This window comes from Nematolebias whitei, chromosome 19 (assembly GCF_014905685.2).
Source record: "Nematolebias whitei isolate Nwh7 chromosome 19, NemWhi1, whole genome shotgun sequence".
In the NCBI taxonomy this organism is placed as follows: domain Eukaryota; kingdom Metazoa; phylum Chordata; class Actinopteri; order Cyprinodontiformes; family Rivulidae; genus Nematolebias; species Nematolebias whitei.
The window spans coordinates 14461767-14475236 of NC_056516.1; the positions used below are offsets into that span (position 1 = coordinate 14461767).

Below are 13470 nucleotides of genomic sequence, written 5' to 3' on the forward strand. Positions count from 1 at the left end.
TAAGAAATACATTGTGATAAAAGTTTTGGCCGTATCGTCCAGCCCTACTACTACCACATCTTTTAAGATAAACATACATAATATATATCAAAACATAGGCGTTCTTGTCGTGTTTCCACCAATATTTCTGGTGTGGCTGTAGTAAAGTTGCATTCGGGCAAAAAAAAAATCTGACCCGACCTGGCTCCAGCCCATTGCCATTTTTTCCGAACCCGACCGTACACAACTGATTAACTATTATTACAGGCCCAAACCCAGTAAAAAACGACATTTGCTAAAAAGTAAGCTTTTACTGTTTTTGTATGCAAATCCATCCATCCATTATCTTTACCCGCTTATTCCATTTTGGGTCACGGGGGTCACCAGTGCCCATGTCCAGCAATCATTGTGCGAAGGGCGGGGTACACCCTGGATGGGTCGCAAGTCCATCACAGGGACACACAGTGACAAACGACCATTCACTCTCTCACTCACACCTAGGGACAATTTAGAGTTACCAATCAGCCTAATATGCATGTTTTTGGTCTGTGGGAGGAAACCGGAGTACCCGGAGAAAACCCACGCATGCACGGAGAGAACATGCAAACTCCACCCAGAAAGGCCACCAGACCGGGATTTGAACCAGGGACCTGCTCGCTGAGAGCCAGCAGCTCTACCAGTTGCGCCACCGTGCCGCCCTGTAAACAAATCAGTTTGACATATTTTAAAAAGGTGTTTCAAAGAAAGGAAGATATAAGATTTCTTGTTTCCCCAAATGGATATAAACAAACAAAACGAATAGTCCCAAAAAAAATCAACTCTAAAGATAGGCTATTATACAGATGAACAAAAATATTTTAGACTAAAATAATTTGGAAAAAATATAGAACAAGGCTGTTTTAATTGAACGCGCTGTTCGCTTCAGCTTTAGTAGTTTTTGATGCTGCAACTTCTTCCTTCACCATAGATGACAGCAGGTGTGGAGATGTGTGCGGCCGGTGATCCGGTGATCCATCTGAGCCATCTGAGCTTAACTGGACATTTTTTACCTCTTTCAACCGGCCGGTCAGACCTGCCTCCTCCTCTACAAATAGATCAACACAATTGCTTTTAATTGTGCATTCTGTTTTTAATGTGCATGTTTTCTTTGTGCTCTATGAGTCGTAAAACCACATCAAAACCCCAAGACTGACCCAGCCCGTCCATCAAACACATAATTTTGCCCAACCCGGCCCGAATTTCAGGTCGGGCCGGGTCCATGCTCGGGTTAGAAATCGCAGCTGTAGGTTATGGGTAAATCTGGCATTTTTAGAGCTATTAAGCTAAATTTGGTGTGATGGTAGCTGACAGTGAACCCCAACACAAAGTACAGTCAAGTTAAAAATCGAAAATGGCTGCCACGTGGCAGTTCCCGTCAAAGTTTTTCCAGGAACTTCCAATTTGTCTCTTTTATCCTCACCCTTGTCTTGATGTCTGTGCTCATTTTATGCTTTAATTATTCTTCAGCTGGTGTGAACAGATCACTTTCACACTCCGAGTGTAGATTCCTTGTTGATTACAGCAGCTGTTCAATGTAACGTTTGTGTTGCAGTGCGTCCATCTGACAGTAATGCTTTTGTCTGGTGTAAAAACTTTTAGCTTCTCCTTTATTTTAATGATTGTTATCTTATGAATAAACAACTTTGTCTCACCTAGGCCTGTCGCGATAAACAATAAATCAATTAATCGCATGGTGAATGAAAATTATCAACCTCGTTTTCATTTATCGGCTTTATCGTTTCTTCGTTTCTTTCTACTGAAGACACTGGATGACAAGAAGCTCAACTTCGGTGCTCTTCGCTGACCCCTCCCTTTCTCTTTAAAATCCATTTTAACCATCCAAAATCACGTTTTTGGATGGTTAAATCCAGCTAAGCTGAGAAGCTAAGCTAACAGGCCGACCTCGGGAAAAACCTCTGTCTTGTTGAAGTTTCAAAATTCACGTTTGAAACCTGTGCCTTTGTGTAAAAAGTTGTTTTTCTCTGTAAAAAGAAGCTGAGAACTTGTTTACTGATTTTTTTTTTTTGTGTGTGTGTGTGAAAAATGCTATGCTAAAGAGCTCAAAACACACCGAGCGTCCGCCATTTTGAGAACCATTAAAAGGAAAGAGAGACAGCCAGGGGCCTCTCTCCCATTTTTCTTAAAGAGACACGCTGCTCGCTCCCTCACTATCCATCCCTCAGTTCAAATGGTCTTGTACTGCCAGCCAGTGGTTAAAAAAGGTACTACACACAAAAATTAACCAACATTTCTTCTTAAATTTGACAATAATTACTAATTATTGTCAAATGTCAAACAATATTATTGTTTATCACAATAATTTCTGAAACAATTAATCGCCCAGCAAAATTTGTTATCGTGACAGGCCTAGTCTCACCAGTAAAACCTGTTAGCAACGCTCTGTTCTGCAGATGGTAAACTCTGTGAAAGTCGAGGGTTTAGTGGTTGCAGGGCTGTTGAACTGTGCTGCCGGTTTCTCTCAACCTTGCACAACTCCCCGCCACACACACATTCACAAAACTGTTCATATGGTCTTTTTATTGAAGCCAAGCAAGCCGGGAGTTATTTTGATTTATTAACAAAAATAGGATTAAAATAAAATGTAACTTTTAATCTTTAAGTTGATTCAAGCATTTCTCTGATCGCCTCAAAGGTACCCATGTTTGCTGCTGATTTAAAACATGTTTTAAATATTTTGTTAGTCCCAGTATATCAATTAAAGCAGCAAATGTCAAACTCCTTTGAAGACGGCTTTCAGACCCCCCCCCCCCCCCCCCCCAATCTACTTGATTTTGCAGCATCTGGGCAGGTGGCACAGAGGTTAGAGAAGGCAAGCCTATGATTGGAAGATTGCCAGTTCAAAGCCCCTGACTAACAATAAATTGTGGGTGAAGGGAGTGGGTGAAGCACCACATCTGCCTCCACCCTCATTTGCCCCACTCTGGCCCTTGACGGCTCCTCCATGGGAGTGGAAACGTTGCTGATTCAAATCCTCGGTGAGAGCGGGAAGGTTACCGGTTCAGATCCTGGACGGGGACCTTTCTTGGGGGAGTTATGTCCATGATGCGTGGCTTTCTCCGGGTGCTCCGGTTTCCTCCCACAGACCAAAAACATGCATGTTAGACTGATTGGTAACTCTGAATTGTCCCTAGGTGTGAGTGAGAGAGTGAATGGTTGTTTGTCTCATTTGTCTCTATGTGGCCCTGTGATGGACTGGAGACCTGTTCAGGGTGTACCCCGCCCCTTGCACAGTGATTGCTGGACATGGGCACCAGCGACCCCCATGATCCAAAATGGAAGAAGTGGGTAAAAGATAATGGATGGATGAATTCTAAATGAGACGATTAATTGAACACTTTGGTAAAATAGTCCACGCTCTTTGACGTTCCCACATGAAAACCAAACAACTCGTCTCTCGTGCCTCACCAGCAGCTCCTTGTACATCGTCTCATGGAATGGCTCGTTAGCCGCAGCAGTGACAGTGTTTGAAGCTTCAGAAAAAGGTGTTTTGATGGCTTGCGTCATTCTTGAACATTTTACAAAGGTCATATTAACATGTAAGGTTATATTTTGTTTAGCAAATATGTGAGGGGGAGCAAGCATTAGGACATGTAAAACCCTCCATTTTAAATCCATTCTTCTTCCATAACAAGCGTTTCTAAGGACCCCATTAGTTTGAATCAGTCTTTCTCCAGCAGTTAATACTGTTGTAGCTTTTTAGCTTACCTGTCGTCAACAAGATATTAAATAGTTTTAAAGAGAAGCGCTTTGCCTGTAAGTGCTGCAGGTGAGTCCAAGGCTGGGAGGTTGTTAGACTTTTCAAATTTGTAACTCTGAGACTCAGCTGCTGCGTCGTTTGGTCATGAAGTAAAAAAAAAAACAACTGTTTTTTTCTGGGCAGTGATTCGAGCAGAGGGAACTCATCAGGTCAGCAATTCAGATTAGCATTTGAATCCACCTGGATTAGGGAGTGGTGGCGCAGAGGTTAGAGAATGTGGGCCTTCTCAGTTCCCAGTTCAACTCCCCATACTGACGACATCAAAATGTGGGTGAGAAAAGTGAAGCACTCTGCCTCTACCCTCATTTGCCCCACTCTGGGCCCTTGAGCAAAGCCCTTAACCCCCACCGTCTGCTCCCCCGGGCGCCCTATGGCAGCTCCCTGCTCCACACAGAGGCTGTGGTAGCTCGGTGCTCTGTGGTTGAGTCAGGAAGGGCATCCGGAGTAAAAACAGTCGCCAAGTCTTTATATGAATTAGTTGGCTGTGGCGACCCCTCAAGAAGGGAGCAGCCCCCCCCCCCCCCACACACACACAAAGCATTTGAATCTACCTGGCTTACTCTGGTTTAAAGTTTCATGGCAATATAGTTTGATTTGTATCAGTAAGGCCTTTTTGTCCTTTCCTATTCTTCTCTCCATATTTTTCTTTGTTTAGTTTTGACAGTTTCTACTTCTTAGCTAAATGAAATAAAGATGCCCAACCAACTATCCACAGTAACGAGCACAGATGACAAACGAGATCTAAACTACAGTAGAGATTTTGATTCATTACAAGCCACAGAGTGATTATTCTGTAGTTTTTTCTGAAGAGTTGCAGGAAACCCTAAAACATTGTAGTGTTTGGGTAAACAACTTCTGCTCAGAATATTTTAAATTAATGCTCATTAATGGTGCCTGTTTTGCAGCTGTACTCTTTCTATATGCATATTTATTTTATAAAGTACTGTTTATTTTTTAATATTTATTTTGCATTTAGTGTATCCCCTCACCATCTCCCCCTCTTGTGTTTCAAGGTGCTTTCATCCCAGGACTCCCAGTGCAACCAGTGGTCCTGCGCTACCTAAACAAACTGGTAAATCCACTGACACCTCTCTTCCTTCTGCTGCCTCGTTTGCCCTGCCTCCACCTGCACATCCGCCTCGTCTTTCCAGACGCTCACCCTGACACACTTTCCATGCAACGGTTTCTTTTCCACGTGTCAGGGGTGTGTTTCCCTCTTGTGCTGAATGACTTCATGTTCTGTAGGGATGATATTTCATCCCCTTCTCTCTCCATCAAGCCCTCGTCTCGCACACGAGCGCATAAACGTGCACGCACAGGTGTCGTGTCTCTCTCCCGGCACCTGTCCTTACACTCTCATAAATGATGCCGTTCTTATTACCAAGGTTTTTTTTTTTTCTTGTTTAATGTCTGTTTGCCTAGAAAGCTTTTGCTTCAGTTCCTGAATTCAGTAACGACTGGAACCACTAGACATGCCCCCCCCCCCCCCACACACACACACACTCATTTCTGCACTTCCTAATTTAATAATCACGGTTATTTCTAATTGCTTCGACAGCTGCTTTAGTGAAATATAAAAGTCAAGTCAAATTCATTTATAAAGCACATTTAAAAACAGCAGCTGTTACCAAAGTGCTTAACAATAAGATTAAGACGGTAATTAAAGAAAGAAATAGTAATAAACATTATTTAAAAGCATCAAAAGAAAAACATAAAAACACAAAACATTAAAATACTAAGTCAAATCACACTGTGTTAAAAGCCAGAGAAAACAGATGTTTTTAAAAGAGATTTAAAAGCAGGAAGTGAAGTGACCTGTCTAATGTTTGGGGGCAGATTGTTCCAACGATACGGCCCATGACTGAAAAAGTCCAATCTCCTCTGAGCTTCAATTAAAAGCAGCTGGTCAGATGATCTCAGCGGCCAAGAAGGAACATAAAGTTCAAGTAGCTCAGAGAGATACTGAGGGTGCAAGACCATTTAGGCACTTAAAGGTTAACAGGATAATTTAAAATCAATTCTGATATGTACATAATAAAACTGGTGAAATATGATCAAACCTACAAGTTCCTGTTAAGAGCCGAGCTGCAGCATTTTGAATGAGCTGGAGACGTGAAAGGGAGACCCAACATAAAGTGAGTCACAGTAATCAAGTTGGGTTGTAATGAAGGCATGGACTATGTTTTCAAGGTCAGATCTGGTCAACACTGACTTAAGCTCAGTTATCTGCTTTAACTGGAAGAAACGTTTCTGCAGAACAGAGTTTATCTGTTTATTAAACTTTAAATCAGAGTCTAAAACCACCCTGAGATTTGTAACGGACTGCTTAAGATATGTCTCAAGAGAGTTAAGGTTTACAGGAACAGAGACGTCAGTTTTCTGATTGTTAAAACTTAAAAAAAAAAAAAATTGAAGCCATCCATGCCTTAATGTCAAGACATTTTAACACAGGGTAAATGGAGCAAGAACTATTGAGTTTTAAGGGCAGATAAATCTGACAATCATCAGCATAACAATGAAAAGAAAGACCATGTTTCCTCAGGATAGACCCCAAAGGGAGCACATACAATACAAACAGAAGGGGTCCAAGAAACGACCCCTGTGGGACCCCACAGGAAAGAGGCCCTGAAGTACTAAATCTTATGAAGATTATTGTTATTATTATTATTATTATTATTATTATTATTATTATTATTTTAATTTTATAAAGCTAAAAACAGTACTAAACTTTAAGCTAAAACTTTACATGTGCCACTTGCTGCTGTTCAGAGTATTGTTTTTGCACTATTAGTATTTAGCGTATTAGCGTATTTCTTAGTTCATATATTAGATCTTATTACTGTTTTCTTTTACAATGTATGCTTTTGTTGGACATAACTAGGACCCTGTGTACACAATTTTGTTCCACCTCTTGCACCACATGCAGTGTGAATGACAATAAAGAACCTCGACCTTGACCTTGCACAAACATAAATCTGACTCGTTTGCACTTTTCCATTCAGTTTCTGGTATTTTAGAAACACTCTTCATAAATAGTATTTGAATTTAAGCTTCCAAATTACCTTATGGGCAGAAATGTGAAAGTTTTCTTCTTAAACTGATTATAGCATCTCTGTGGAACATGTAACAATACTTCACACTATTTAGTTTTACCACAGTTAGGCCTGTCACGATAACAAATTTTGCTGGGCGATTAATTGTCTCAGAAATTATTGCGATGAACGATAATATTGTTTGAAATTTGACAATAATTGGTAATTATTGTCAACTTTAAGAAGAAATGTTGGTTAATTTTTGTGTGTAGTACCTTTTTGATCACAGGATGGCAGTAGAAGACGGTTTGAACCGAAGGATGGATATTGTCTCTAAGAAAAATGGGAGGGAGGCCCCTTGACATGACATGGGTTGTCTCTTCGGTTCTCAAAATGGCGGATGCTCTGTGTGGTTTGAGCTCTTTAGCGTAGCCAACAAAATCTTTAGCATAGCATTTTTCCACACAAAGCTTTTAATTAAAAAATCAGTAAACAAGTTCTCAGCTTCTTTTTGCAGAGAAAAACTTTTTAGATGAAGGCACGCGTTTCAACCGTGAATTGTGGAACTTCGACAAGACAGTTTTTTTCCGAGGTCGGGCCGTTAGCTTAGCTTCTCAGCTTAGCTGCTTTCAGCGATCCAAAAACACGATTTTGAATGAGTAAAACAGATTTTAAATAAAAGAGTAAGAGAGGGGTCAGTGAAGAGCACGGAGTTGAGCTTTTTGTCATCCAGTGTCTTCAGTAGAAAGAGAGAGACAGGGGGAACAATAAAGCCGATAAATGAAAATAACGTAGATAATTTTAATTTCTCATGTGATTAATTGATTTATTGTTTAAAGTGACAGGCCTAACCACAGTTTGATCAAATCAAGAACAGCACCTTGCATTTCTGTACTGATGCATCTCTTCTAGGTCGAAGTATTTTCCATTATTAATTTTAAAAAAACTGCCATATATATATATATATATATATATATATATATATATAAATTTCAATAAAAAAGGTGTCGGAAGTAGTGCAATAAAATCAACTTATACTCTTAAAAATATCCAGTCTGTATAAGAAGTCATGGAATAAGTTATTCCTTTATTCTACTCTTAACCTCATTTTATTTTAAATGGAAATTATATTTTACAGGTGTTTATATTGTACATTTGTATAAAATGTTTGAGAAGACAGACATATAGGTCAGCGCTGAGTTCAATACAAATTCCCCTCATTAGATAATATTGTGTACAATAGGATATATTTATTTAGCTGTTGTGGTGTATTGATTAAAAAAACTAAATATGTTTTAGAGCGATCCACTTTTATGACTTTTCATTTAACTGACTTCTCTGGACTTAGTCATTCATATGTAGAATGTGAAAGTTTTGGTCATCAGAGTTATATAATTACCGGTATTGCAAATTCATTGAAAATTCAAAATTTCTGGACAGCAAGGCGTAATTGTCAGAAACTAAATGTAAAATAATAAAACTAAAATCTAACTGCAGATGTGTAATCTTGCTTGTTTGATCAGCTGTGCGTCAGTACGATCAGAACAAATCTCAGTATGAATATTAACCAGCAGGTTGTAAAGTTAGTGAGTGTATTTTATGTTGTTTTTCTGTCTGTACAGGACACCATCACATGGACATGGCAAGGTCCTGGAGCGTAAGTTTCCTTTTACACATCATCCACAGCATGCTGCTTCTTTGGTACATAAGTGGTGATGTTATGACCACTTTCCTACGAGAAAGGAGCATCAAACTGGAATATCACACATCCTGTCATGTTTAGACAAAAGTAACTTTTCTATCTTCTAGATTTAAGATCTTATGGCTCACTCTGTGCCAACCACACAACTCAGTGGAGATTGAGGTGAGTTTTTTTTGTAAAGAGAAACTAATAAAACTCGTGTGTTTTTGCATTGTGGCTCAGTTTGGTGACATTACAGCAGATCTAAGGTGACATTCTTTCACTGTGTCCTTTAGTACTTGCCTGTTTACCATCCGTCCGAGAAGGAGAAGGAAAACCCTACACTGTTTGCCAATAACGTCAGAACGCTCATGGCCCAGTAAGTGCACACGCAGATGTGTTTGAAGAAGTGACTTTATCAACATTACATCATCTGCTTGTGTTCATAAGCTTCTGTCTTAAAGTCGTCCCTCTGTCCCAAAGGGCGTTGAAGGTACCACTCACAGACATATCCTTTGAAGACCAGGGGATCATCGTCTCACAGGGTCCACTGGGTATACAGGACTGCCGGAGCCTGCTACACTTCAACCAGCTCGTGTTTCGTTTGGGGTAGGTGAAGGGAGACGGGACTGACTGGTGGAACTAGGTGGATGTAGGCTCACACTAGATAAGGGCGTGAAAACACTGACGCCTGTTGGTGGAATCATTGCAACGCATGCACGGTGACAGACATTGTTTTAGGTCAACTTTCCTTGCCTGTTTTTTCATTTGTCTCATTTGTCCGTTAGCGAAATATCTCATGAACCACTGGATTAATTTTTTGTTGTTGCTGAAAGTCTTAAAGTAATTTTTGTATTTACGAAGGGAAGGAAGCAAATAACCCAGCTGATTAATGATGAACTGTCACGTTTTAACATTTCAGCAGTTCGGTAGGCGGGGCGCTCGGTTCTGTTGACAGGGCGGGGCACCCCGTTGGTACACTGGCAGGGCAAACACTGCCATGTAAGTCACAATGAAACAACGGGACGAAATCAGACATGGAGGCTGAAACTTAATAGACCAGTTTATTTCTTCTTCTTTCTCCTCTTCCTCCTCCACCTCACTCTGTCCTCACTCCAACTACCTCCATGTCCTCTCTTAACTGCATCCATATTTCTCCTCTTTGTCTTTTTCCTGGCAGCTGCATTTCTAACATCCTTCTACCAATATACCCACTGTCCCTCCTCTGGACATGTCCAAACCAACTCAGTCTGGTCTCTCTAACTTTATCTCCCAGTTGTTCAACCTGTGCTGTACCTCTGATGATCTCATTCCTAATCTTATCCATTCTCGTCACTCCTAAGGAGAACCTCATCTTCATTTATGTTACTTCCAGTTCTTTCTCCTGACTTTTTGTCCATGTCTCTGTCTCCAGATCATACAACATATCCGGTCTCACCACTGTACAGTAAACTTTTCCTTTGCTGCCACCCTTTTGTCTCAAATCACTCCTGAAACTTTTCTCCATCCAGCCTGGACTCTCTTCTTCACTTCTTTACCACACTCCCTATTTTCCTGGACAGTGGACCCCAAGTACTTGAAGTTCTGCACCTTTGTGACCTAGACATCATGTTAACAACATGAAAGTTGTTGAAGTCTGTTTTAGTGTATGTCACTAATAGTTTCACCATTTTTTGAACAGGTTGAGAGCCAGGAGCACAGACAAGCTGCTGGAACAGGCCAGCAGAGCTACAAAGCTGTGTGGAGACAGACTGGGACTGGAGGACTTTGCTGAGTTCCTCAACCTGCCAGTTACAGACACACTTAAACAAGTCCACAACCTCTTTGATCAGGTACATTTCAAACCTTTCAAAATATGTATCTGCCATGTTTTTTTTTTTTTTTTTTTCACTTTTTTTGTAAATTCAAACTAATAAGAACATTCAAAGTTAATCTTGAATCCAAGAAAATCAGAATGCAGCCCATAATGTTTAATCACCTTTAATCTTTTTTGAAAAGATAATCTTTTTGTAACCAAAACAAAAACCAAGGTGACTCAAAACTTTCAAAATGCCTACATATTTCTTTTGTAACCTCAAATAATAAATGCAATTGTTGTAATAATTGTAACAATTGTGAATTACCCCCAAAACTACGACGGAGCTTTAGGGCCACACTAAGAAAATAAATAAATAAATAAATAAATAAAATTAAGAGAATAAAATCGTATGAGACTGTTTTTTTGGCAGCTCGTTTATTTATTTTTATTTTTCCATGAGTCGGATCCACAACGCAACCTGTCAATCAATCCAGCAGGCGTGTCAGCAGGTGACCAATCCGAAGCTAAATGAGTCGTAATATTATTCAAACTCTGACACATAAAGCAGGTTTACCACATTTTAACTGTGGTAAAATGAAGAATGTTGAGCATCTTGTTAAATTATACTTTGGTATTGGTTTTACAAATATGGAGATAGTTAATCTGTTAGCACATCTGCATCAGATTATTATCAGTATCAGGACTTTGAGCCTGCTTACAGTAAGGTGGTACGCTCTGATGGGCTGCAGCGGCTCTCTGCAGGTAAGGAGCATCATTTACTGACACGCCTACTGGATTGATTGACAGGTCACGTCGTGATCTGACTCATGGAAAAATAAATAAATAAATGAGAGCTGCCAAAAAAAAAAAAGGTATTTAATCTCATAATATTAAGACTATTTGACTTTATTCTCATAATTGTATTGCTTTTAATTTATTTTTTCTTAGCGTGGCCTTAAAGCTCCGTCGTACAAAACAACCTGTAAACAAACAATGGCAAGACTTTAAATATTTGAAGAGTCTGCAGATGAAAACAGATGCTTGGTGATAAGTTGTTTGACGGACTTGAACCTTGTCTAGACATACAAGCTGTTGGCCTCAACTGTGAACAATGATTATAAATCCTTGGTGAAGGTCGATAAAGATAACTTAACTGATGTGGGGAAGGGATGTTGTTCTATTTAGAGGAGTTTGGAGTAAACACAACATCATGGAAAGGTTGTAAACAGTTAATGCACAGAAAACCCCAAGCAGATTCTGAAGTTATGACAAGAACTGACAGAATTTTTTTTTTTCTCAATTATCAGAATCAGTTTATTATCGCCATGTCAATGAACGAGGTTCACAAACTAGGAATTTGCTTCGACATAAAGGTGCGAATAGTAATAAAGTAAAATAAAGTAAAAATGAAAACGTAACATAAAACATGTGTACACCCATACAATCGAAAACTATAAAATAAATTATATAAAGGTAGCTATGTAAAATATATTGTTCAAAATCAGGAAAAGCACAAAAATGGGAAGAGACTATTTATAATTAAACTGTAGGTTAAATGAGATCAATTAAAAACACATCTACACATTAAAAAACACAACCAAAAACAAAAACACAACAACAAATAAAAAAAACACAATTACAAATAAAAAACACAACTACAAATTAAAAAACACAGCTACAAATAAAAAACACAACTACAAATTAAAAAACACAACTAAAAAGAAAAACACAACAACAAATAAAAAAACACAATTACAAATAGAAAACACAACTACAAATAAAAAACACAACTACAAATTAAAAAACACAACTAAAAATGAAATAATACAATTACAAAAAAAACAACTACATATAAAAACAACTACAAATTAATAAACACAACCAAAAAGAAAAACACATCTACAACTAAAATAATACAATTACAAAAAAAGACACAACTACATATAAAAAATACAACTACAAATTAAAAAAACGACTAAAAAGAAAAACACATCTACAAATAAAATAATACAATTACAAAAAAAAAAAACACAACTACATATAAAAAATACAACTACAAATAAAAAAAACCAACTAAAAAGCAAAGACAACAACAAATCAAAAAACACAACTACAAATTAAAAAAACCACTACTAAAAACAAACACAACTACAAATTAAAAAGGTCACTGTATGATCATGTTATAGTGATGTATATGTCAGGTGTATAAATGGAGATGACAATTATTACCTCAACAGTAAATGTAAAGGTGAACACTGAACTTAAGTATTTAAACTTTATTGACTATTTAAATATTCTAAAATCACTGCCCATCCCTAGCATAAACATTAAATAATATCAAAATATTTTAGGCGTTTTAGCTTTAGCATAATCAAAGTAAAATACAAACGAGCCTTTCTACTGGCACATTTATGGTTTAATCTTGTGTAGTGTTTATTAAACCGAATGACACTTCTGTATGTGAGACTGCTTCCTTTGTTAACGGAGATCATTTTGTTCCCAGCTTGGAGATGGACAGATAGACATCAGGCACTATATCATTGCACTGTCTACGGTTCAACGGCCTTCTAAATCCATGGAGACTTTAAAACTGGCCTTCCAGGTAAGAAGTTTAAACAGCAAATTGGTGCAAATGTGACTTTATTACACTAATCTAAACCAATGTGTGTGATAGATGTATGAGAACGAAGACAGTGGGGAGATCCAGGAGGACGATCTGGCTGTCATCTTGGAAATAATGTTGGGAGTAAAGGATGTGGAACTTTCCGGTCTGTTTTTAGCACTTGAGAGACCTGATACAAGGAAAATCACTTATGGTAAGAGCCCATTTTTGGTTGAGATGGCTTGTTTTGAAGCATTTTTACAAATTAGACGAAATAATAGAGGGTCAGAAAGAACTCCATTGTGTCTTTGTGGATTTAGAATAATAATATGACATGGTGCTGAGGGAGGAGTTGAGGTATTGCATGAGGAAACTTGGAGTGGCAGAAAAGTATGTTAGACTGGTACAGGACATGTATGAGGACAGCAGGACAGTGGTGAGATGTGCTGTAGGAGTGACAGATAGCTTCAAGGTGGAGGTGGGAGTGCATCAAGGATCAGCTCTGAGTCCCTTCTTGTTTGCTCTGGTGATGGACCGACTAACAGATGAGGTCAGGCAGGA

General features: G+C 38.7%; 1 protein-coding gene across 1 annotated transcript in view; it reads left to right on the forward strand.

Moving 5' to 3' along the window:
- lpcat1 (lysophosphatidylcholine acyltransferase 1) overlaps positions 1–13470 on the forward strand; it is a 41251-nt gene that overhangs the window by 23925 nt on the left and 3856 nt on the right. Inside the window, exons 6-13 of the mRNA XM_037693367.1 lie at positions 4810–4868; positions 8451–8485; positions 8638–8692; positions 8806–8888; positions 8993–9118; positions 10191–10341; positions 12811–12909; positions 12982–13123. Of these exons, the coding sequence (XP_037549295.1) occupies positions 4810–4868; positions 8451–8485; positions 8638–8692; positions 8806–8888; positions 8993–9118; positions 10191–10341; positions 12811–12909; positions 12982–13123 (750 nt within the window). The remainder of the gene's footprint in view (positions 1–4809; positions 4869–8450; positions 8486–8637; positions 8693–8805; positions 8889–8992; positions 9119–10190; positions 10342–12810; positions 12910–12981; positions 13124–13470) is intronic.